The sequence below is a fragment of the Phasianus colchicus genome, chromosome 35, assembly GCF_987193195.1.
Source record: "Phasianus colchicus chromosome 35, bPhaCol1.hap1.1, whole genome shotgun sequence".
NCBI classification, from domain to species: Eukaryota; Metazoa; Chordata; class Aves; order Galliformes; family Phasianidae; genus Phasianus; species Phasianus colchicus.
This window is the reverse complement of record NC_143470.1, coordinates 233,041-258,043: the sequence shown is the minus strand read 5'-3', so window position 1 is coordinate 258,043 and position 25,003 is coordinate 233,041. Positions and strand designations below refer to the sequence as shown.

Sequence of the window (25,003 nt, the reverse complement as noted above, 5' to 3'; positions counted from 1 at the left end):
CTGACAAATGGGTAGTGGGTTTAAAATGCTGATGAAGGAAATGAAATCATGTATCTCTAAGAAAGTCTAGGAGGGGAATGTTTAAGAAGAAAAGGGTACTTAAGAGGATTTCAGTGATGCAAGTCTTGCTGGAGGCCAGGAATGATAGGAGTTCCTGAGAGGTCGGTAGTGGGTCCTGTTCTAATATCTTCACTAAGGATCTGGATAGCGGGGCAGAGCGAACCCTCAGGAGATTGCCAGCTGGCACAAAACTGGGGGCAGTGACTGAGTGACCAGAGGGCCATGCAGCCATCCAGAGTGCACTCACCAGGCTGTGAGGTGGCTGACACAGGATCATGGAATTGTAGAACTGTAGGGGCTGGAAAGAACCTCTGGAGATCGCCTAGTCCAACGCCCCTGCTAAAACAGGATCCCTCCCGGAGTAACTTCATTATAAGACTCTCATGGAGTTCCTTGAGAAGTGCAGAGTCCTGCATCTGGGGAGAAACGAGCCCGGGCACCAGTGTATGCTGGTGGCACTCGGCTGGAGAGCAGCTCTGCAGGAAAGAGCCTGGGGCTCCTGGTGGACACCAAGGGGAACATGAGCTAGCACTGTGTCCTTGCCGCTAAGAAGGCTGATGGCTTCCTGGCTGCATTAGGCAGAATATTGCCAGCGTGTGATGGGAGGTGATTCTTCCCCTATGCTCAGTGTTGGTGAGTCTGCACCTGAGTGCTTGGTCCAATTCTGACTCCTCTGACACTCGAACGTACAAGAAAGGCTCCAAAAGGGCTACCATGGTGATGAAAGTCCTGGAGCATCCCTTGTAGGAGGTAAGGCTGAGAGAGCTGGGATGCCTAAGTGTGCAATGTCTATAGAGGCCTGAAGAGAGCACTCAGAGAGGTCAGAGACAGGCTCATTTGAGTGGTGCCCAGCGCCAGGGCAAGAGGCAGTAGGCACAGCCTGGAACACCGGTTCTGTCTGACCATCAGGAAGCACTTCTGTGCTGTGCAGATGTCAGAGCAGTGGCAAAGGTTGCCTGGAGAGGTTGTGGGGTGGATCTGTGAGGATCTCCAAAAGCAGTCTGGACGTGGTCCCAGCAACCCTGCCCTGAGTCTGCTGAGCACATGGATCCAGAGGTGTCTCCAACCTCAACCATTCTGTGATTTACTTATTTTTATTGAGTACTCAAAAATCCATATATTTGTTGGCAGAGTTGGTTTTCACAGCCGTGTTTAAAGCTTTGTGTCTCTGTGTGGTCAGCTCTTTAGAAACCAGTTGTACAATTTCAAATTCACTTATCCTCGAGCTACCAAAGATAAGCACCTGAAGCCCTTTTCTTTCTGGCTTGCTGATATATCAGGAGGGGAGTCTGCAGGGAGAGGAAGGGAAGGAAGAAAAATACAACAGAGAAACAAAAAACCGTCCAAAGAAAAACACCTATGGAAGACATAGGTAAAGGAATCTGTCAAGTTACCTAGCTCCAATTTTCATGGAAAAGGAAATAAATACTGGGAATAATTTCAGTTTCTATTCTTAGCTTCCCTTTTTGCAAAAAGGGAATCCAAGCGTGCATTTGGTTTGCCTGTGCACTGGAAGCTCTGTTGCTGCTTTTTTGCTTCCAACATAACCTCTGTTCACGTTTCTGGTTGCCTTTCAGAACCTGCTCTGCATAAGTAAAACAGAGCCAGCACGTTGGATTCAGTCTCTAAACAAAGAGGCCTTAAGCTGGCCAGAAGCAGCAGTGGAGGCATTTCATGGTGAGTAGGCACAAAAGTACAGTTCTGTGCCCAGGTGTTAAGGGCACGTAACAACTTTTTAGAAGCTAACTGTGAATGAAGAGCTTTTCACTGCTTCTGAATTTTGCTGCGTGATTCAGGAACTTGTGTCTGATGGCAAACTCCTGCATGTTAGATTCCATGGTCATAGGGCACAGGTTGATTTGCCAGGTACTGTACTCTCATTTTAAAAACCCTCTCTAAAACCCACGTCTGACAGAAAGCTTTAGAAGTAATCTAATGTAAGTGTTACAGTGAAATAATTCTGTGCTCAAAACTGCTCCTGCTTAAACAGAGGCAGGAAATTCTTGTATCAGTACGATACTGCAGCATTTTCAGTCCAGCTGTCCATCATCTCAGCTTCGCTGAGTTCTTGAAGAGAGTTCAGAAATAGAGTGCACAAATCTTAGGTGCCTTTCAGGATACCTAGGGCAGTTGTGGTCCAGACGTGATCTCTAGTACCAACGAATGGAAATGTAGTTGAGTATTTCAGAAGTGAAAGTCTCTTTATTAATACCAGTCAATATAATTTGTGGAACATTTAGCTTCATCATTTTTGTACTTATTTGATGTATAGAAGATGAATGCTTCTATTTAATTTCTCACAGTCTCTCAGACAGCTCTCAACCTGCTATTGTAAGTTATAATCCTTTGGGTTGTGGGCTTGAAGCAAAGCTGAGAAGCCATGCCCGGCAGGAGGTGTGGGTAGCTCCAGGCCACCTTGCTGTCTCCCCAAGAGATGAGGGCTGTGGGCTAGGCGGCGGGCAGGAGTGCTGGCCAAGCAAGCATCTCTGTGGAGGAAGGCAAAGGGCAGAGGAGGTCGAAGGGGAGCTACCGGGCATGGCCTTGCTCAGCAAGGGGAGGAAAAGCCTGAAGGGCACGAGAAGGGAATAGAGAAGGGAGGCAGTAGGCGTGAAGCTGTGAGCAGAGCTGAGAGCCACTTGGCAGAGCAGCGAGCAGAGCAGGCAAGTGTTGAGATTGGGCATCAAGGTAGCAGCAAAAGCCAAGAGCATCAAGGAGGAGGAAGTGAGGAGAAGGTAAGTGAAGGGCAGGCATGGTAATGGTAGGCTAAGGCAGGGGGAAGGGGAGGGTAGGGGATGGGAGAAGAGGAAAAGGGGAGGTTTGAAGAAAAAGCTATGATTTAAAAAAAGAAAAAAAAGGGGGGGGGGAATGAGAAAAAAAGGGGAAAAAAAAGAAAAGAAAAAAAGAAAAATAACATATGAAAAAAGACAAAAAGGAAAACTGAATAAAGAAAAGAGACAAAAGGTAAAGAGGAAAAAAGAAAGTCAAGTAAAAAGTAAAGAAGAACACCTAAGAAAAGAATGGGTGGCAACAAATAGAGAGAGAGCAGTGCATGGCACTGCAAAGGAAAGCAAGGCAAGAGTAGCAGCAAAAGCCAAGAGAATCAAGAAGATAGTGAATAGCAGGAAAGTTAAGTTGGGGCTTGGAAGGGTATTGGGTGGGAGGAGTTGTTAAAAAAATTATGAAAAAAGCATGCAGTGAAGAAAGGAATGAGCTTGGCAGTTCATCTTGGTTGTGCCGAGACTTGTTTTGCAAGCAGGTTTTCCACTTTGGCTCTGTATGATACTTTGAGCGGGTATGGAGTGGAAGAAACCCTGCAGAGCCTGGTGAGAATCAAAGCAGGAGAGAGGAAAAGTGCCCTTTGCAGCAGGGACGCCGTGCTGGCTCTGCCCATCGCTTCCAGCGCCGCCGTGGTCCTTCTCTGTCCAAGCACGTGAGCCAAGCACGTGGCCTGGTGCGTGTCCCTCCCTCCTTCCTTGTTCTCCATCCCTCCCCTTATCCATCCTTTCACTTCTGCCCACCCCTCCTTCCACCTTCTCCATCCATCCTCTTCTCCGTCCATCCTTTCACCTCTGTTCTCCATCCCACTCTCCTCCCCCCCATCCTCCCACCTCCAACCCCTATATCCCCCCCCTCCATCCCTTCCATCTCCCCATCGCCCATCTCCCCCATTCCCTCCCCACCATCTCCTCCTCCTCTGGCTTTAGCACAAACTGGGAAAAACAAGGCTGTACCCCCAGAAGTTACTGCGATCTTAAATCCTAAATTAGTTAGGAGTGTGGCTATCAGGGATGCCTGGCAGAGCCAAAATGCAGCCCCAAAGGAAGTGAAGTTAAAGGCAGGAGCCAGCCCAGTCAGCGTAAAGCAGTGCCCTTTGAGGATATGAGACTGGAGAAGGATGGAAATCATAAATAACTTCTGGAGTTTGGATTACTAATTGAATGTGAATCCAAATACAGCACCCCAATCTTGATGATGAAAAACTGGATGGCAAGAGCTGTACTTTGGTATGTAAGACTTGAGGGCAAGTAATAGAACGGTTGAAGGTATGCTCCCAGCTGTGGCAAATCCATACATTTAATTAACCAACTTATGAATGAGTAGGTGGAGTTGACCTTCTGGATTTGAAAGGTGCCTTTTTTCAAATTGATTTTTGCCGGCTTTGACCAAATGAAACCTAAAATCATTTCTCTTTGAAGAGGAGAACCCCAATCCGGGGAGGAAAGACTCAGTTAACCTGGACAGTGTTAGCCAGGGCTGTGAGAACAGCCCAGTGAGCTGTGAGAGCTGGTCAACTCGTGAGCCTGAGACTTGGGCGCCTCCCTCCAGGGTGGAACCTTACTGCATTTGTGGATGCCACAGCAACAGAAGAGGACTGTGTGCAATGGACTGTGAGTTTGCTGAATGGCTTGGTTTAAACCGTTATCAAGTTTCTCACCAGAAAGCCTGAGTGATCAGAAGGAAGGAAGCCATTTGCTGAATGCCCAGAACACTTTTCTCCCACGCATATGTGGAGGTGCATGAAAAAGGTAGCTTTTATGTCAGAGCTGACTGATTATGTGTGGTGACTGAGGACTTGATTCTTCTTTTCCTTTGCTCGGGGGTTGGGTAACTGGGCGGGCCTTCCAAAGACAAGGATTTGGACTCTTGTTGTTCAGACTGTTTTAGCTCCTGTGGTTCTGAAATGGTAGAAAGCACAACAAACATGCTAGCAGGACAGAAAAGCAGGAAACTGAATACAGAATCTGTTTCCTGTGTTTATGATTCAGTTTTGCTATCTCGTTTAGCATTTTCAAATGTAACTGCATATCTAGAGCTCATGAGAATTCTAGGAAAGTAAAAATGCATTAGTTACTAAATTGGAAAGCATTCTAAGCAGAAATCTGTTTTCACCATTCCTCCCTGTTCCACTGCAGTTATTAGCAATGTTCTGTACATTCTGAAATGTTCTGCTGGAGAACAAATGCCTATTCAGCAATGCTGAAACCAGGCTGTAAATTGGCTGACAAAATCCATGAGCATTCCGTGGTTTCCAGGATTACAGCAGCACTTTGTCAGTGTACTGCTATTCCAATGAACCGATGGGCTGATCCCTAGAGGTGCTGACATGGTGATCAGTGAAATGTAGAAGGAGCATTTTCTGGCTGTGTGCAAAGATAGGATCTATTGCCCTTAAATAGAATCCTAATCAATGTCCTTCTGCAGCATTTAGGTTTATAATGTGTTTTCCAAATGCATTTTTGTTGAAAATCTCTAATGTGCTGTGAAGTACCTCACCTTCATTATAACTTGTATTTCTGAGTCAAAAGAATTGCACGCACAGAAAAATGCAATACAGAACTCAGTAAGAGGCAGAGGCAAATCTACTCTCAAAAGCCACATTCTGGGCTCTCCTGTTGCCTTCAACAATGAACTCAACAACAGGCAGTTTAGAAACTCCCTTTACACTCTGTTTTATGACTTCATTCATCGTGGATCAAAGCAGCTATATATAAGCAGAAATGCAACTTTCATTTCAGACTTTGCAAAAAATTGTTTAAATCAAGCTTCAGTTCTGAAATAAAATTGCACAGGAATCAAGGAAACTAACTATAGTGAAGTTTTCCAGCTGGGTCAGATTAAAACAGTAGACTGAAGGTCTTGGTGCCAGCGTCACAATGGGCAGCGGCCAGCACCGGCCACGCTGTCATCGCGTCGCCGTGGCGACGTTTGTGACACGGGCACCCGGGAGGGGTGTAAAGGCAGAGCACGCTGGTGGGTCCTGCATCCTGAAGGAGCATCTGGCAGAGAGCAGACGCATCTGAAGGATGAGCTCCGGCATGGCTGGCGCCAACAAGGAGCAAGCCGCCGGCACGAGGCGGAACGGGATGAGCGAGGTCGGCCCCGCAGCGAGGCGTGCCTCCAGACCGACACGCGCCGACACCGAAGGTACACGGGTCCACAGCCAGCACGGGAGCGGTGCTGCAGCCAACCTTGGCACGAGATGACACTTTCCATCTGCCACCTCGCTCCCACCTGGCAGCGGTAGCGGTGCCGGGAAGCGGCAGATGCAGAGTGTGACCTGCTTTTCCTTTGCCCTCCAGAGCGAGTTGCCGTCTGGGATGCGGTGGCCGCCTATGTACGGGAGCAGCTGCTGCTGCAGAAGGTGTGTTGGCTGTCGGGTTCCTCCTCTCCCCATCCAGCTCAGCCTGGACTTCCTCTGAGTCTTCCCCTCCACAGAAAGCAGGAAACTGCCCCCACATTTCTCTCCTGGGCATCCCACGGGCTTCCTGCAACTCCTGCACGATCACTTGTGCTGGGCACTGTCTATCTCAGGGCTGATGCCGGTCTCTGGAAGCCTCTGGATCCCATGAGGCTGCTTCTGCCCTGCCTGCTGTGCTGCATTTGGGAGGGCGAGGGGAAGGAGAGGACTGTGCTGCCCCTTCCCAAAGCCATTCCCGATGCCCTGGCTTGTGCCTCTGAACCGCGGCAGAGGGCACCTGAGCTCTGTCCCTACCTTGGACCCCTCTGGCTCTTCCTCCAGCCGTCCCATAACCCTTCCGCCCTTCCTTTCTCTTCCACTTGCAGGGGGTCTGGATTCCCACCTTCGGCTCCTTTGACACCATCTCCAAAGACATCCGCACTGAGGATGGGACCCTGACTCTGCGGTGGCCCGTGTTTCACCTGGCTACAAATCTCATAGCCACGCACCACCTCAAGGCCCGCAGGGAGTCCCTGCCAGGTAGGAGGGGGGATCAACTTTTGCTGCTTTCATGGACAGGGCAAACGGCCAGCGCCTCCATTCTCAAAAGCAAACCTCCTCCTCTGAGGAGCCTGTCCAATCATGAGGCCGTTCTGGCTGATGTCCACCAGAAGCACTTCTAGGCAAGCACCTGTAGAAAACCACCCGTATCATCAACTCTGTCCCTTGCATTTTTCAGTCCATAGGAAGGTGGAGCCCCTGGAATACAGCAAGGCAGCCGCAGCTGCCTCTCTGAGCTGCGAGACACTCAGGACTTGCATCCAGAGCACCGTGTCCCTGCTCTCCGGCTGCCTGCAGAACGGGGAGAACGTTGCTGTTGTCCTAAAGGACATCGGCGTCCTCCACATCGATGGACTGACGTTCCAAATGAAATTCTTCTTTGACTTCCTCCAGAAGCTATCAGGGAAAGATACATTCAGAAGAGCTGTTTTCAAGGTGAGCTGTGTGGTTTCTCCGTGGCCCAGGCACTGCCGTGACCCTTGCTGTGCCCGCACACGGCCCACCAGGACCTGGCCAGCTGCTCGGGCCGTGCAAGTGCTGTGCTGCTGTCAGCTCTCCCCGCCTTGGGCTCCTCGTGTCCCCAATGCCTCAGCCTTCACGAGGACGTCCCACATCCTCCCCGTTTCTCCCCTGCAGGCCCCCTGGCTGCTGGACACGGTGGTGTCTCGGGTGGCACCGGTGGCCTCCATGGCGCTCTCTGGCTGCGCTGTCGTCTTTCCCATGTGAGTATGTTGGTGGCTGTAGCTGCTGCTTGATGCACCTGCTCAGCTCTCGTTCTGGAGTGCTTGTTCCTTGTGTCCATGAGTGTCCTGCCCATGAGCATATGTCACAGAATCATAGAATGGAAGGAACCCTGACAGGGCACCTAGTCCCACTCCCCTGCAGGGAACAGGGACACCTACAGCCAGATGAGGTAACTCTGAGCCTGGTCCAGCCCGACCTTGAATGCCCGTCCGGGCACCCACCACCTCTCTGGGCAAGATGTTCCGGTGCCTGCCACCCTTCTGTCAAAAGCTTATATCCAATCTAAATCTTCCCTCCTGCTGTTTGAAACTCTTTCCCCTTCACCTATCTCGACTGACCCTGCTAAAGACTTTAGAAAGTCGTGTGCTTCATGCAGCATGACAATGTGCCTGGGAGCAGGCAATCAGAGAGAGCAACAAGGATTGCTGGAGCGCTGCGTCACACCGGTCGCTGTCTTCTCCTCTCGTACAGGTTTCAAATGGAGTTTGTACCCAAACCACCGCCCACAATAAGACGCAGGTCCTCAGGAAGCATCCCTGGTCAGGAGAAACCAAAGAAAGAAGGCACTTTGCCACCTCTTGTCCAGGGCAAGAAAGGTAAAGCAGCTGCCAGCTCCTTTCCGCGGCACGGGCAACATACTTGAGATGGGAAATCCCTTGCTGACCATCAGCCAAGGGCTCTGACTTGTGTCAAAGCTTCACGCCAGCTCAGCACGGCCTCTTCCCAAACTAAGGAATTGTTGGCCTCTCACAAACTAAGGTGCTGGGTGTGACGTGCCCTCATCCCTGGCTATGGCAGGAGGATGTGTGGATCTTAGGCCCCGCCCTTCCCTAGCAGAAGGATATGGTCCCCAAAAGCCACCCTGCCACCTCATCGTCACCACCCAGCTCCTCTTTCCCAAAGCCAACGTCACTAATGCAGTCCCAAAACAGAGCTGAATTGCAGAGAGGAGGAGTGGGGCCAGGGATGGTGTCAGGAAGGGTCCGAGGGCGGTGCAGATGTCAGCAGTGGGGGGAGCAGAGCGTCCCTCTCAGATGTTCTGGGAACAGGCCTGAGAGCCCCTTGTGAGTGAGCCAAAGGGTTTACGGTGAATCTCCTCTGCCTTCTCCATTCCAGTGTCATTTGCTGACCGTCCAACCTTCATCAAACGCTTGAGCTCAGACAGCGTTGATGGAGGAGACCTCAGAAGGATAAGGAGCTCACTGCTGAAGGAGAGCTCCAAGGCCAGGTGAGGCTGGAGGCTCTGGGCTGGGATGTGCATGGGGGTGACACAGCGAGAGCCCGTTCCCTAGCCCCAAATGGTCACTGTTGGTGGCTGCCCAACAGTGCTGAACGCAGCACCCACCGTGCTGGGATGGGAACGCCAGGAGCCCCCCGGCTCACAGGGCTGGCCCCTCTCCGCATCCCAGGAGAGTCACGGGGCAGCCGGCGAGCAGTCTGTGGGGAGGGCTGCGTTGCAGCCAAGGCTCCTGGCTCAGGCTTGCAGCATGTGGCCCCAAAGCCATCAGCCACTCACACGGACCCCTCCCGCTCTGTCCTTTCAGTCCGCTGCCACCCATCCGGAGGGCGTCTGAAGCCCAAGAGCAGCCGGTGACCTGCGAGCTGCAGGGGGAGGCAGTAACAGCAAGCAAACAAGACCAGCGCCGAACACTGGGAACCAAACACGTGAGCTTCCTTGATGAAGTGCAGGAAGCAGGAAAAGCCCATCGTGAGGATGCGGTGCAAAAATTGCAGACAGCCAAGGCCGCACCCCCTCAGATCACCTTGAGGCCAGCAACACCTTTCAGAAGCGACTCAAGAAGATCTTCCTCAAGGGCTGAGTCTACAGAGCCTCAAGGCCGACCATCCAGGCTCCCACTGACATGTGACTCAGTTAAACTTCTCAGGCAGAGGGCAAGGAAGATCAGGCCAGTGCAGGATGCACTGGGGCAGATGGCAGCATCACCACTTCGTGGGGAGTCCAGGCTGCCTGAGGAGTCTTCCATCACCCGACCTGGACTGCTGCCACCCATAAAAGAAGAAACGGGGTCTCCCGAGTGCCAGCCTCCAAACACCAAACCCCCAGTCCGCAGGAAGGCCACACCCTACCCACGCTGATGCAGGCATGGGGTGCCCACGACACACACAGCTCCACTGGAGGCTGCAAAACAGATGCGTCAATCCCATCTGCATCACATCTCATACTAACCAGGCTGCCCAGGGCCCCATCCGACCTGGCCTTGAACACCTCCAGGGACGGGGCATCCACAACCTCTCCGGGCAGCCTGTTCCATTATCCCACCACTCTCTCTGGAAAGAACAATCCAATCTGGCATCCAATCTTCAACTCAAAACCACTTCCCCTTGGCCTGCCATTAGCTACACCATCAAAGAGTTGACTCCCCTCCTGTTTGTAGGCTCCCTTTATGTACTGGAAGGCTGCAAGGAGGTCACCCCGCTGCCTTCCCTTCTCCAGGCCAACAAGGAGATCTAGAGTGAAATGTAGAGGGGCAAAACCATCAATAAAGCCTTATCAGGGGCCTACCCTTTAAAAACCTCCAGAACGCCTGTGACAGTGTCATTGCGCCTTTTGACGCCAGCTCTTGTGCTGGTGGAGGGAGAAAGAATTGCGAGGGCATCAGAGCGTCTCACGGTGCTTTGATGCCCAGGGAAATCCAGCACAGTCTCTTCTGTCTTATCTGGATCACAACTTATGGGCTTTTGGCCTGGCAGGGCCCCTTTGGCCGGCTTGGAGAGGTCTGCAAATGCAGAGCTCCATGGGCCAGCCGGCCAGCCACCTCTCGCCTGGCAGTGCTCCCCTGAACGGCCAGCCGGCTTTCGGCCTGGCCCAACTGGCCGGCCAGGAGGCTTCAGGCCTCGGAAGGCTTCCCCAGCCAGTCAGCCAGCTTCACCAGAGATTCCGGATCTCCCTCAAGGCCTGAGTGCAGCCGCTCCACGCAGCCCCAAGGCAGACCATCCAGGCTGCCACAGCTGCCTCGTGGAGCACTCCAACTGCCCAGGCAGAGCACCAAGAAGAGCAGGCCTGGCAGGCTGCCCCCAGCCGACTGGCCTTTGATCTTCATTAGGCCTTGTTCTGCTGTGGAGGACAGGTGGAAGCAATTCACTTGTCTGGCAAAGGGTGGAGCCTGGTTCCAGCCCTCCCTACCCTCACGTAGGGGCTGGCTGCCAGCTGTGAGGGCTGTCAGCATGGAGGTGTGTTCTTTGTTGGTGTTCTGTGTGCCCTGATCTTCAGAGTGGGTTAAGCAGTTTTGTCTTTGTGTTCGGGTTGAGTTCTTTGCCTCTTGGGGGTAACTAGAAGCTGTGTCTGCTGTTGCCTGGGTATCCAGTTGTTGTTTTGGGTTCAGGTTCTTCTTTGGAGTTTGTGGGCTGGGTCTCAGGAGGCCCCTGAGGGTCTCTGGCTTTGAGCATTAGTCAGTGGCAGTTGTTAGTTGTAGAGTGATCTGAGTGTGTGTGTGAATGGTGGTGCTTAGAGCTGTGTGAATTCCTTGGCGAGGCCAAGCGGCGTGGAGGTCCTTCTGCTTCTAGTTGTGCAAGGCAGGAGTGAAGTATGTTTCTCCGTTTCTGCAGCTGAGAGCGTTTTGTTTGCTCGTGCAGCTTTGCTGTGAGCGATGTGGAGCTGTCAGGCAGACTTGGGTTCCTTTGCCACTCTCCCAGCAGCAGTGAGACTAGTACTGCCTTCTGAAAGCGCACTGCAGCTGAGAAGTTAGTCAGGCTTGGCAGTGGAAATGCTGTGTTGGAGGGACTGTTGGTGGCCGTGAGGTGACAGCCCAAGCCTTGTATTGGCAACTGGTTTCTGTGGCATGGATTAAGTGTAGCTCATTTTAGGGGAGGAGCCTGGGGTTTGATTGAATCGTACTGTGGAATGGCGGAAAGGGAAAGCCCCTTTGGGTAAGAACATGCTGTGAGTTGTAGTGCTGTAGCACTGTCTTTCTACCTAGGCAAGGTAATAAATAAAAAAGTGTGCTGAGATAAGAATATTTGTAATCTGCATTTATGCAATTCATTTTAGCTAGGAACTCTAAACTGCACGTACAGAGATCCACTGGCTGTGTTTGACAGCGAGTCAATAAGAAAATAACCATCACAGAGGGACCGTTTAAGGCCACTGAAATCAAGTCGTTTCTGAGATGTGACTTGTCTGCCTCTTTACCTGATAATAACAATATGAAAATAAAACAAAAGATAATACATTATTATTTGTTTCTCTGTATTTTAAAGGTGATTCAAAGCTTTTGCTCTACTAAAAGTAATCTTACTCAAGACAAGGCTCTGGGCAGGAAACTGGAAATAAGACGGTGGACCAGGTGACAGAACAGGCAGTTGGCAAAGGCTTTAATTCCAGATGGCAAACTTAACATCTCTGAACCTGAGGCGGAACCTGTAAAATATTCCAGAGAGGACAGGAATCTAATTAATGATTTAGGAGGGAAGAGAGCAAGCTGACAGAGGGGTGCGCGCCCAGATGGACACACTGTTATGCCCTTCAGTATCTTATGGGAGTGGGTTCCAAGGAAGATGATAAAACGTACTCGGGGAACAGACACTACAAAGGACAATCCTAGTACCAGGAACAGGGCACAAGTGGGGCTATTGGGAAAGGGAGCCTTCTGGGGCAACAATGGCAAATTGATTTCTCGGAACTCCCAAGAAAAGGGGGGTATTGCTGTGTGTTGGTACTGGTAGCTTCTTAGGGTGGCTGCAGGCATTCCCTTGTAGAACTAATAAGGCACAGGAGGTAACTGAAGTGTTGTTGCAGGAGGTTATTCCAGGATGCCAGGGAACTACTTGTGCTGTCAAGGAAAGTGCAGGGCTGAAAGTTAAACTCATAAAGAAAAGATGAGTTGGTTACTAATTTGCTTTATCTCAATGTACACGGGAGGTGTTTTAGCCTGGGAAGAGACCTCCTTTTACAGTGTAACTCCTCTTACAGGTTCCGGGTTCTTTAGCAGCCAAAGGAGTGGCTCCAAACAATGGGACGTGGGTCCTGTACCCCCGGGGCCACCCCCACTGGTCCCCATGGAGGGAGTGGGGCCTGGGGGCACGCTGCTCGTTGAGGCAGAAATCATATTTTCCTGTTGATCCCTCCATCCACCTGTATTTGCATCCATCCTTTCATCCAACAATCGTTCCATCCACCCAGTGATCCTTCAATCTGTTTTTCCCTCCCTCCCTCCCTCCAACAGTTCTCTCCTCCATTGGTCCCTCTGTCCATCTGTTCCTCTGTCCCAGCAGCCTCCCCCTGTTACCCACCAGAACCTCCTCTGGAGCTTTGGGGATCTCCCCAGAATGGTGCCTTCAGGCATTTTCTTGCTCTCCTGCAAGTGCTCATTTTCTGGTCCCTCTCCCTTGCATCACCCCATCCCTTTGCTCAGCAGCCCTCCCCATTCTTAGTTGAAAGCCTCCCTTGTGAAGCTGCCATCCTACTGACAAAAATATCCTCGCCTCCCTTAGGGAGGTGGGTCCCATCCCTTCCAAGCAGACACCAATCCGCAAATAGGTGCTGCAGACACAGAACCCAAGGCCCTGCCACCAGCACCAGTCCTGCAGCCAAGGACTGGCACGCACCACCTCCTTTCACCCCTGTCCCACAGCACCCCTGGGCCCCCACACCCTGGACTCCCAGCCCGAGAGCTCTGCAGTCCCTTTGGATGCCGTGTTACCCGTGCCCACCTTTCTTCCTGCTGGCCTTGCACGGTGAACCACACGAGGTGGAAGGTTGGATGGACCGCATCCATCGCTTGGAGGCACCTCAGCCTCCTCTCCAGCACTGAGGGCGCTGGAGCTGCGCTGGAGCTGCCGGCCCTTCTGTGGGGCAGGAGCGTCCTCTGCTGCCAGGATTCTCCAGCTTCAGTCCGTCACCAGCTGTGAGGCTGTGCCGTGGGGCTGCAGTGCGGGGCCTGCAGCTCAGAAAAGCCCCTGAGCACTGCGGAGACAAGCAGGCGCTCTGTGATGCCTTCACAGTGTTATTCACTGTGGGAGAGACATGTTGTTTCTGCACTGGATATTGAGATGGACAGTTGAGTTAAAGAAGTGGAACATAACGCGTTTGTATTCTGTAGCTTGTCTTTAGGAGTAGCTGGTGTGAAAAGTAGAAATATCATGTACATATTAGTAACATCTTTTAGAAACATAATTACTGAGCTATGCCACAAATTCTTCCTTACAAAGTTGCAATAGGTCTTAAATCTTTTAAACAATGTAGGTATAGTATTCTGAACTGGAAAACATATTGTACGACTGGTAAGCCAGCAAACGTGAAATACATGTAACAAGCTTTCCAGGAGCCAGGGCCTTTACACAAAGCAGAACTGTCCCACGCTGTGGCAATGTCAGGATGCCAGTACTCAGCCAGTGAGGAACCAGGGCAGAAAGAGATCAGCGTTGGGCAATAGGGGATAAAAGGTGGAGCACTGTTTTCTGTGCGCTCCTGCTTGCAGGAGGCCCAACATGGCAACTGCAACTAAAATCTGCTTTATCAGAGATACCGTCCTGGAAAATTATTTGGATACTTCCAACATCACCAACAGTTACAAACACCTGCAAAAGCAAACAGGAACCACGTCCTGTAGTGATAAGAACGCATAGCTTAGCAGACAGGAGCGTAGGGTTTGGGAGGAAGTTGTATCTCAGAGGTTGGTAGAGAATTTCACATCATGAAGGCAGCACCAGCAGAGTTTCTAACGGCAGTGCTATCCAGGAGTCCCAGCAGGAGGTGCTGGCACATTTGGTACGTGACCCCAGCACAAGGCAGCTCAGCATGAGGCATCAGGCAGAGCTGATGAGATGTGCATTATGGACAAGTCATTCTTTCATAGGTACCATTCCATGACAGCAATTAACTGAGAGCAAAGGCTTGACACGCACACCTGATGGTTTACACTCCCCCCAGTCAGGGCAAACAGACCAAGACTATGAGGCTGACCTGCAACCAGGCACAGTGCAGCTCAAGTTCCTTCTGCAGTCACTGGGGCAGCTTCCCCACCTCCAGCCCTACAGGCAACGTACACACAAAGCGCAGCACGGCTGGTCGTGCTCCACACTCAGACAGCAGGTTGACAAGTTGGAGCTTTACAAGGACGTGGAGATCACTTCATGATCTCTGCCTTCCATGCTGGAGCAACAGCCAGTTGTACTTAGGTTTCTGAAGCCCCTTTCAGTCTCAGGAGGGAATAACACAGCCCAAATGCAATGGATGCAATGGGGCTCTCTCTAGGACACCTGCTGCCTCAAAAGAGTTCCCATCTCCTGAACAGCTATGGAGCTCCTACAAAAGCATCCCACACAAACAAGGAAGGAAAGAAAAACCCAGGACACAGTGGAGGGGTCCTACCTCTCAGCAGGTGATCCCTGTTCCATGTACAGAGGATGGACATAAACTGCACCTCATCTGTTCCCCATTTCTTCTCCCCCACTTCGTATAGGCACTTACAGACATGGATGACAAAGTAAGGCTCATGGAGAAGACTGGGTGTACAGGAGATCTTTAATTCCTTGGAGCTAGAGCACTGCTGGCCCGTACTTGTCTACATCATGGATATTTTCCAACAAGCACCAACCAGGCACGGCAACCCACAACCAAAATGTCATTGCCCCTGCCAAGTAACCAGCCTGTCTAGAGACCTCTCATTAGAGACTTGCAAACAAGACTAGAACCATTATGCCCATTTCACAGGTTGGCTTCTCTTCACCATGCATCACATGAACAAGAATAGATTGGGAAGCACATTACTTCATGTTACTTACACACCTGAGCATCCTGCTGAGCAAAGGCATCACTCCCTCATCTCTGTTTGCCTGCAAAGACACAAGGATAGAAGACTCAGTTCACCAGAGCATCTACTGGAAACAACTCCTGAGAACTCCCCATTCAGGAACAGCTGCTGGAGATGGATAATGGAGTGCACCAAAGGGAACACTAGCTTACAAACACAGTGAAACACAGCTCAGGTGTGCTTCGGGCTTCCTTCTGAAACAAGCAGCAACCCACTTTACTGGGATGTTTAAAAAAGGGCCCACAGCACTCATGCACACCCAGAGTCAGAGTCTCCTCCCTGCAGAAGCTGGGTTTGAGGAGCAGGCCATGGGACACACAGGGAGAGAAAAAGCCAGCCTGGAGCTCCTCACCACTGAGTGCAGAGCTGTGCCCACAGCTCTGAAGATTCACCCCCTCCTCCCCTCAGCGTGGCTCACCGCTGCGAGGGACACGAGGACCCTTCGAAACATGGAAGATGTGTCAGATACGATGTCATCCTCAAGGGAGCAGCCAGATTCTAGCAAGAACACACACACAGCACCCATTAGGAGCAGGGCCACCACCTGGGTGCTGCCCACAGCATTTACCAGCCATAACCTGCTAAGTACAGAACTGGGCCCAGGGCTCTCAGCATCACTGCAGCACTCCAGCCATCATCATTAGTGATGAAATCTCCAATTAAGAAGCACAGACAGTAAGAAACGGGCAAGAGAGCCACACGTCCCGCTGACAGACAGAATGCTCCTCCCCATTTTATTTATACCAGTTCAGTTGCTGGTGAAATTCTAGTCTAGCTTCTCTCTGGACAAACAGCAACACCCAGGTCGGCCAGTGTGTCACAACAAAAAGCTCCCCAGACTCCTTCCTCTTCACGTCTGCCTGCACACACACAAACTGACTGTCAGACAGCAGGACAAGGCCTGGCCTTTTGCTCTACTTACGAAGCTTGTGGTTCTCATCCATGTGACGAATCTCTTCATCGGTGTGAGAAGCCACAATTTCAATCAGGCAACTTTCATCTGTTCCTGCTCCCTAGGGAATCACCAAGGCAAGATTTAAGATACCAGCAACTGCTCGTGACGTGCAACCAGGTTTCTTTAATAATAATTTAGGTTAATGATAAATAAGAAGACATACATAACAAAGCAGTAAGTCCTTGGCCAGAACTTAAGCAATACAAAAGGAAGACTTCCAAACCTTCACAGCCCTCCTTAGTGTGTGCACGTCATACATGGTGGTGGCAGTCATCATCCCAGTGATCACTCTCTCAAAACTCCCACTCAGCTTCAAGTCACTTCAAGTCATCAATCAAATCCTAGAAGGCCAAGAGAGGAGAAAGGAGTTGGCAGAAGGTACGGCCTTCGAGGACAGAAGGAACTGAGCTGTTCACCACTCCTCTTCAGGCTCCAACCCTCCTTGCATCAACAACTGCTCTGAACTGAACAAGAACAAAACAACCTTGGTCAGGTAAAGTCTCTGCTGACCTTTCTCTTATGGAGATTGGGTCGTTGTTCGCTTTTCACCCAAGTGACACAACCACGTTCACACATCTCTGCAGACCACCTACCCTGCCACTGGTGCTCTTAGAGGTGACCAGAACTCACTGACGTTGGGAAACGTTTAGTTTGGTCAAGACGTCGATGATGGCATCTTCATCCGTGCCTGCAAGAAACAAATGGAAGCTAGTCAGGCTGCTTGCACAAGAATCACAAGTGCCCTCTGCTCTTGTGCCACCTCCAGTCCCCTACACAGCCAGCTCTCCACAGCCCCAGGACTACAGCTATGCACACAAAGCTGCCAGGACCCACACCTCCAGGGCAGCTGCATTTCGGGACATGAAGGGCAGTTCTGTTTCCACTTTCCAAACATCTTTAGGGCAGCTGTGCAGGAGAGCAATGCAAGCAGCTACGCTTCCCTCTAACAAACCACCAGAGCAGCCATTCCCAGTGCTGGGGAAAAAATAAAAGCTGACCCAAGGAGGGAGGGAGATCGACTTACCAAAGCCCTTCATGGCCTTCCTGAGAGCCTGCGCTTCTTGCTCAGCACTGAACCCTGAGACCCCCTTGATTGTTGCCTAAGGCCACAAGAAAAGGATTTAGCAAAGGAAGGCTTGCCCCGATGCACACATAGAGTTGAAATGAAAAAAAACAAACATAAAAGATGAACACAGAGATGATAAAACTCCACCCACACAAGTGATATGTATCAGGCTTCTGTCTCACGCAGCAGCCTATTCTAGTGGGACTTTCCAAGCACATCAGAAAGAAGACACAGGGACACAACTACATGGAGAACATTTCTCCACATTGCTGCCCATGGAGTTATCTGGTTTCCAGTGAAACAAAAGCTGGACCACCTGCCATCTGTGTTCAGGCCCACCAGGCCCTCTTCCTACCAGTTCTCCATGTCAGTCATAAAGCAGCGTGCTCCCATCATAGCCCTAGTCCTGACTTGTAGCAGGTAAGGACCGTTATTCTGCACCATTACTTTTGCTCTGCTCGACGCTGGTGAGGCTGCACCTGGAGAACAGCGTCCAGGTCTGGGCTCCCAGTACAAGAGACAGCTGGACATACTGGAAAGAGTCCAGCGGAGGGCTACCAAGATGGTGAAGGGACTGGAGCACCTCTTCTACCACAAGAGGCTGAGAGAGAGGGGCTGCTCAGCCTGGAGAAGGGCAGCTCAGGGGATCCCACCCACGGCCACCAATCCCTGCAGGGAGGGGCACAGAGGACGGAGCCAGGCTGCATCCAGCGGAGCCCAGCGCCAGGACCAGAGGTTGCCACCACACAAAACAGCGCTCAGCTCCACGGAGCCGGGGCTTCGAAAAACAGGCACGGGAACAACCACTGCACGGGCGGAACCCTGTGGGCTGAACCAGGAGGGAGCAGCGCGCCCAGAGAGTTGATCTGCAAAAATCCTTTTTCCAGAGAAGCCGCGCCGAGTTCCCGCTACACGACGACCGCAGGCATCGCCGCGGGCAGCCGGGCCGGGGCCGTCCGGGGCGCGCGCGCTGATGACGCAATGACGGCGCGACCGCGGGAGGAAACGACCCCGCGCCCAGCACCCGCCCCGCTCGGCACACCGACCAATGGCAGAGCGGAGGAGGCGGGGCCGAGCGCGGGCTCTCCGCCAATGGCGGCCGCGGCCGCGGGCACCGCCGCCGCCCCCGTCCGTCCCCCGTCGGAACGCAGCCGATCTCGGAGGGGGAACCGCGCCGTCCTCCGTCGTGGCGGCGAGGCGCTGCCGGGCTGCGAGAAGCGGCGGCTGACCGCGAGCGGCGGGACCCGCCCGGTGCCCGGGAGCGGCTCCCGGCTGAGCCGGGCGGCCCCGAAAGAGAGGGAGCGATCCCACGGATCGACTCGCGTTCGAGCCCGGCACGGAGTCCGGCGGGCGCCTTCGCTTCTCGCTCGGCTCCGATCGTCGGCGGCGCCGTGCTGAGCTGCTGCCCCGCAGCTGCCGTCTCCAAGCGCCGCTTTCCGTCTGTCCGTCTGTCCCCGCGCGGAGCTCCCGGAGCTGCGCGAAGCCGACGTGGAGCCGCTTCGTGTTGGCCCCGAGGAGGGAAGCTGTGAGGGGGGAACGATCGTTCGGACGGGAGCCGGCTGGGAATGCGGTCATTTCTCTGTGGGTTGCTCTGCGTGTTCAACGATTAAACGTTCAGCGTTCGTTTTGCTACGTCTCTGCCCGCGGTCGTTTCTGCAGCTCCACGAACCCACCGCGTCCAGTGCCCACCGCTGGGGAAGGACGGGGCGGCGCAAACGGCCGCGTCGTAGGACTGCGACCACCAGCCCCGTTCCTCCCCCCGCGTCCCCTGCCCTCCTCAGCACCGCGTGGGAAATGTTGGGGTGGGATTCTGGGAGAGCTGGGGCGGCTCAGCCTGCAGAAGAGGCTCGGGCAGATCCCGGGCACGGCCATCGGTCCCTGCAGGGAGGTGCGGAGAGCAGGGAGCCAGGCTGCGCCCGGCGCTGCCCAGCAGCAGGACCGGAGGCTCGCGCTGCAGCACAGCAGGTTCCCGTGCAATGCTGCCACCGCCGCGCTGCTGCTCCCTGCTTGCACTAGGCATGCTGCAGAGCACGTGCAGACGGTGCACGCCACAATCCCCCAGTTTCCCTGTTCCACCCTTTCTCCAGCTCCAGACCCCGTTTCCACCTCACAGAAGCCCCGCTCACACCTTTCCCCCCTAGAAGCTTCACTAACCCCTTTCTCCCTCCCACGACCTCCCCTATCCACCCCTGGAGTCATGCAGAAGAATCTGGAGATGTGCTAGAGGGGTTTGGGGCGTGCGGGGGGGGGCCCAGGTAGGTCCAGGGAGTCCAGGGAGTCCTTGGATTCATCCAGAAGGGTCTGCAGATGTCCAGGTAGGGTCTTGAGGGTGCCCAGGGGGTCTCCAGGATAGTCCCAGGGATCCCTTGAAGGACCTGGAAGCTCCGAGGATGGGCCCAGGAGTTCCCAGGAGCCACTGGGATGATCTGGAGATGTCCCACCAGTAGAGTCTGGTAGGGTCCAGAGAATCGTCATGTGAGGCTGAGTGGTCCTGGAGTCATCCAGAAGGGTCTGGGGATGTCCCAGAGAGAACTTGGAGGGTCCAGGGGATCCTCACGTTGATCCAGGGAGTCCTCGGATTCATCCAGAAGGGTCTGCAGATGTCCCGGAATGAGCCTGTGGGGTCCACGGAGTCCTCAAGTGGGTTCAGAGGGTCCTGTAGTCTTCTGCAAGGATCTGTAGTCTTCTGAAAGGCTCTGGAGATGTCCCAGAGATGTCTTGAGGTGTCTATGGGGCTTCTGGACTCATCCAGAAGGGTCTGGAGATGTCCCAGAGGGGTGTCGGGGTGACCAGAGTGTCCCTAGTGGTTCCTGCTGTGCTCCAGTGTTCTCAAATGGGGATTTTCAGGACAACCTCACATAGTGACACGTTCTCGGGCTGCTCTGTCCCCGTGAGATCTCCCCAAAAAATGTCTGTTTCCATTAAAATAAATATGTCAATTTTGTTCTATTTTGTTGTATTCTGTTGTATTTTGATGTGGAACAGCGTCACGGCTGTTCCACATCGAGGTCACCCTGTGTCACGGTGTCACCTGAAGACAGTGACACTCAGTGACACCCAGTGCCATCCAGTGAAGGTGACGCCACCAACCCCATGTCACAGCCCACGTGTCCCCCGACTGTCCCCAGCCCCCCTCCCTGAACCCCTCCTCGCCACCTCTTCAATGAGGATGTCACCGCGCTGCAGTTGTGCCACCATGGCAGGGGAGACAGCTGGGGACAGTCTTGGACAGCCAGGGTGACAGCGTCACCCGGCTCCAGGAGCTGCAGGATGCTGATGGGGCTCTCGAGGTACGTTGGTACGGCCCCGGGTTCCACGGTCACAGTGACAGCGAGAACTTTGGGGACGGGTGGTTGTCCCAGTGCTGGCACCGCCAGTGGTTGTCCTGGTGTCACCTGGTGGCCTGGGGAGAGTTGTTTCCTTGGTGCCTAGCACAGGGGATTGGCGAGAACCATCCATTTCTGAAAGAAAGTGGGGAAAAAATACCACAAAATTGACATAGCTTATATTTTAATGGAAACAGACATTATTGGGAGCGATCTCATGGGGACAAAGCAGCCCGAGAACGTGTCACTACATGAGGCTGTCCTAAAATTCCCCATTCGAGAACTCTGGAGCACACCAGGAACCACTAGGGGACACTCTGGTCACCCCGACACCCCTCTGGGACATGGCCAGACCATTCTTGATGAATGCAAACACTCCCTGGACCCGCCTGGGGACACCCTGCATGCCCCAAACCCCTCTAGGACATCTCCAGATTCTTCTGCATGACTCCAGGGCTGGATAGGGGAGGTTGCGTGGGGGGGAAAGGGGTTAGTGAGGCTTCTAGAGGTGGAAAGATGGTCTGGAGTTGGAGAAAGGGTGGAACAAGGAAACTGGGGGATCTGGTGAGCCAGAAGCCCTGTGATGCGGAAAGGGGGCCTGGGGGTGGAGAGAGGGGATTTTGAGGGGGAACAGGGGAGAAAGAGGCTTCTGTGAGTGGAAAGGGGGTCTGGGGGTGGAGGGGTACATTGTGGTGGGGAATACTATGGAGGGGAACTTGAGGGGTTGAAAGGGGAAGAGGGGGCTTTTCAGGGCAGAAAGGGGGGTCTGGGAGTGGACGGGGGATTGTGAGGGGGAAAAAAAAGGTGAGTGGGGTCTCTACTGGGAGGAAAGGGGGTATAGGAATGGAGAGGGGGTGGCAGGGGAAATCTGGGGGTTGTGGGAGGTTTCTACGGGTTGGAAGGGGAGTCTGGGGTAGACCTCAGGGGAGTACTGGGGGGAGAAGAGGAGAGTGGGTTGCCTATGGGGTTGAAAAAGAGTTGGAGGGGAATTTAGTGGGCTGTGGAAGGGGAAGGGGTGAACAGAGCCTCTACAAGGCAGAAAGTGCATCTGAGGCCGGAGGGAGGAGTGGGAGGAGAGAGCCAGGGGTTGTGGGGGGCTTCTGTTGGGCAGAAAAGGAGTCCGGTTGGGGGGAATGGAGGTCCAAGTGGGGGAAACAGACTCCAGGGGTCAGGGAAGAGTACACGGGGGGGGTACAGGGGGCTCTAAGGTCAGAAAAAGGGGCCAGGAGGTGGGGGGAGAAGGGAGGACACGGGACCCTGGGGGTCAAAGAGAGGGGAATAGGGGAATAATCGGAGACTCTGTGGATCAGAATGGGGGAATTGGAGTGGGAGTACCTGGGGGAGGAGAGGGGATTCTGGGGGTCAGAATGGGGGAGGCACAGAGGGGAGGGGTGGAAGAGGACTACAGTGATCAGAACGGGGGAACTGGAAGGGGAGTAAACAGGGGGGGAGGAGGAGCAACCCCGGGGGTCACACGGAGGGACGGGGGGGTTGTGGGCGACCAGCGGCAGGGGGAGGGGAGGAGGGCAGTGAAACACACGGGGTGGGGGAGGCGGGGAGACACAGGGCAGCCGCCCCCGCCGAGCGGAAGCCCCGAGCGGCACAGAGACCCCACGGGGCAACGCGGAGCGGCACGCGGCCCCCAACCCCCTTCACCCCGGCCCCCGCCCCGGTGCCCCCCCCGAACGCCCACCCGTCGAAGCCGAGGCGGCGCTCGGAGCCCCGCGGTGCCCCGCACCACTTCCGCACGGCCGCCTCCCGCTCGGGTCGCGGGGCTGATGACGTCACTCGGCGGGGACGGCGCAGGCGCCGCGGCAACGGAGCGGCGCAGGCGCGCTGAGGCGCCGTCGCTCCGGCGACGCCGTCGCGCATGCGCCGTCGCCGCGGGGCCGGCTTCGCGCGCTGCGATGAGGGAGGGCGCGCCGTCGCCACGGCAACGCGGCCTGCACGCACGGCCTGAAGCCGGAGTGGGGCTGGAGGGACGGCGGGGGGCGAAGATGAGTGGGGGGGAACGGAGAGCCCTCAAGGGATCTCCTGCGGAGCTGGGGGAGGGGAAGGGGGAGGGCGGAGCTCCGGGGATGGCGGCCCGGAGGGAGTGGGGCTGTGGGGTGGGAGATCCGCAGGGAGACGCAGTGGAACGCTGGGATCCGGGCAGAACGTGGAGATATGGGAAAAGGAGCACCGGGATCTGGACAACACGGTGAGAGCTAGGCTGAAAGGAAGCAGGGAAAGGAAGAAAGGAAAGTGAAAAAGAGAAGAAAGAAGGGCAAAGAAAGGGAAGCAAGACAGGAAAGAAAGAGAGAGAGAGAGAGAAAGGAAGAAGGGAGGAAGGGGGGAAGGGAGGGAGGAAAGGGAAGGGAAGGAAGGCAAAGGGAAGGGGAAGGGAAGGGAAGAAGGGGAAGGGGAATCTCCATCCCCTGTTGGACGCAGGGGGGAACGCAGCGAGCAAGGATCCGGATCAGGCTGAGGTACTCAGTGCCTTCTTTGCCTCAGTCTTTCCCAGTGAGGCGGGTTGTTCCCTGGGCACACAGCCCTTTGTGCTGGTAGATAGGGATGGGGAACAGAATAGGCATAACCCACGGCGAGATGGCTTTGGACCTGCTCCGAAAGCTGCACGCCCACAAGTCCATGGGGCCGGATGGATTGCAGCCTGGGGTGCTGAGGGAGTTGGCAGATGTGGCTGCAAAGCCGCTCTCCATCATCCTTCAGCAGCCCTGGCTAAGCGGGGATGTGTCCCTGACCGTCCCTGAATGCGTCCAAAAGACGTCTGGCTGTGGTGCTCAGGGACATGATTTAGTGGTGGGTTGTTAGAGTGAGGGGAGGATGGTCAGGTTGCGGTTGGACTCGGTGATCTTTAATGTTCTGTAGTCCCCCAGGTCCTGCAGGGCGGCGCTGCATTCACTGAGCAGCAAGGCGTGGTGCAGGGGATGTACCGCCTGTCCGGCGTCCGGCAGTTACGCCTGCCAGCTCAATAAAAGCTGTCCCTAAGATGCTGTGCTGTGCAGCTGTGGAGCCACACTGCTCCGCAACAGGTATAATGTGTCCTGATTAAAAAAATAATAATAATAAAATAAAAATTTGGAAATTGGGACAAAACACAGCAGCGTCACTTTAAAATGCAATTTGTGTTTTCATTGCCAGCGGTGTTACAGCCCAAAGGTTATAAAGAAGTTAATATAAAGGAGGATAAAATACAGATGTTCCGTACAGAAAAGCAAAGAGGAAAGGTTGTGAGGGGTTTCCCAATGAGAGGTAAGATTCCAGAAAGGGACACGTACAGAGAACCCAGAGGGATACTGAGGCAAAGGTAACAGTGACTGCTACAAAACCAATGGTACAGAGAGAGAATTCCCTGCCAGGAGTAGCTCACAGTCCAGTGATAAAGATTCACAGCACTGGCTGCAAGCTGTGTTTTAATTAAAAACGCTAATTAAAAACAATCTGGATTTCCGAGTTAGCTGTACTTTTAGTAGGGGGGGGATGGCTAAACGGTGCTGCAAAAGAGGGGTGCAAGAAGGGGCACAGCAATGGGGGGTTGTGCACAGAGGAAGCGATGCAAAGCCTCGTGCAAACCGGAGGGCTAAGGGGGGTGGCAGGCTATTGGGGCCACAGCAACGAAGCGGGGGGGGCACAGGAAGGGAAGCAGGAATGGGAACTGGTGGGGGGAGGAGGAGGAAGGCAATATGGCCGAAGTGTGCAAGATGGGATGGTGTTTTTGCACAGCAGGTGGAAGGGTGGTGGGCTGTACACGTGTGTGTGGCACAGGGGGTGGAGCCGAGCGCAGTGGCCGAGTCCTCCCTGGGCAATGTCAGGTGTCAGCAACAGCAGGAGAACTTGGAGCACTGCCTCCAACGAGAGCAGTGCCAGGATGGCAGCTTGGTGGTCCAAAGCTGCATAGTTTCTACTCCGGACCAGTAGTAGTGCAGCAGCTCATGGAATGTCGCTGGACAAATCAGGCCGTGCGCTCTTTGTCAATCCCTAATTGTGACTGTTTTTTCTTGACTGCAACTAAACTTGGGTGGAGCGGCTGTGGGGGCGGGGCCTCGGGGTGCTCTGTATTGCCATAGGGGATGGGATTGGGATCGGAATTGGGATTGGGGATGTGGGATTGCGATTGGGATGAGGGCTTGAGATTGACAGGTGGGTGATGGGCTTGGGATGAGGGACTGGGAATGAGATTTGGAAGTGGGAGTGGGATGTGGGCTGTAGGATGTGGGGTTGGGATGTTGACTGTGGGCTTGGAATGTGAGATTTGGCACTGAGGGTGCCCTCAGTCCCCTCATCAAATCATTGATGAAGGTGTTCAACAGCAGCAGCCCCAGTACTGAGCCCTGGGGGGCA

General features: G+C 53.9%; 2 protein-coding genes across 5 annotated transcripts; one reads left to right on the top strand and one right to left on the bottom strand.

Annotated features, from left to right (window-relative positions):
• The first annotated feature begins 6,095 nt into the window (after positions 1 to 6,095).
• Positions 6,096 to 9,640, top strand: LOC149913648 (uncharacterized). Its single transcript, XM_090129040.1, has 7 exons — positions 6,096 to 6,202; positions 6,625 to 6,778; positions 6,978 to 7,234; positions 7,436 to 7,521; positions 8,015 to 8,139; positions 8,660 to 8,771; positions 9,088 to 9,640. Exons 3-7 carry the CDS (start codon positions 7,166 to 7,168, stop codon positions 9,638 to 9,640), a joined length of 945 nt encoding a protein of 314 aa, XP_089985166.1. The 5' UTR covers positions 6,096 to 6,202; positions 6,625 to 6,778; positions 6,978 to 7,165.
• A 2,093-nt stretch (positions 9,641 to 11,733) lies between these two features.
• On the bottom strand, positions 11,734 to 17,175 carry LOC149913647 (annexin A4-like). Of its 4 annotated transcripts, XR_016461001.1 has the most exons (7): positions 16,864 to 17,175; positions 16,494 to 16,611; positions 16,238 to 16,328; positions 15,734 to 15,813; positions 15,291 to 15,337; positions 13,214 to 13,619; positions 11,734 to 11,921 (listed from the first exon to the last, which is right to left on the bottom strand). XR_016461001.1 is itself a non-coding variant. In XM_090129043.1 (6 exons), the coding sequence occupies exons 2-6, from the start codon at positions 16,545 to 16,547 to the stop codon at positions 13,610 to 13,612; spliced, it is 282 nt and encodes a 93-aa protein (XP_089985169.1). In that variant the 5' UTR covers positions 16,548 to 16,611; positions 16,864 to 17,175; the 3' UTR covers positions 11,734 to 13,609. The 4 variants fall into 4 exon arrangements, 3 of the variants coding, with proteins under 3 accessions (XP_089985169.1, XP_089985167.1, XP_089985168.1); XM_090129043.1 differs by having other exon boundaries at positions 11,734 to 13,619; XM_090129041.1 differs by lacking the exons at positions 11,734 to 11,921; positions 13,214 to 13,619 and having other exon boundaries at positions 14,833 to 15,337.
• Between the last annotated feature and the right edge of the window lie 7,828 nt (positions 17,176 to 25,003).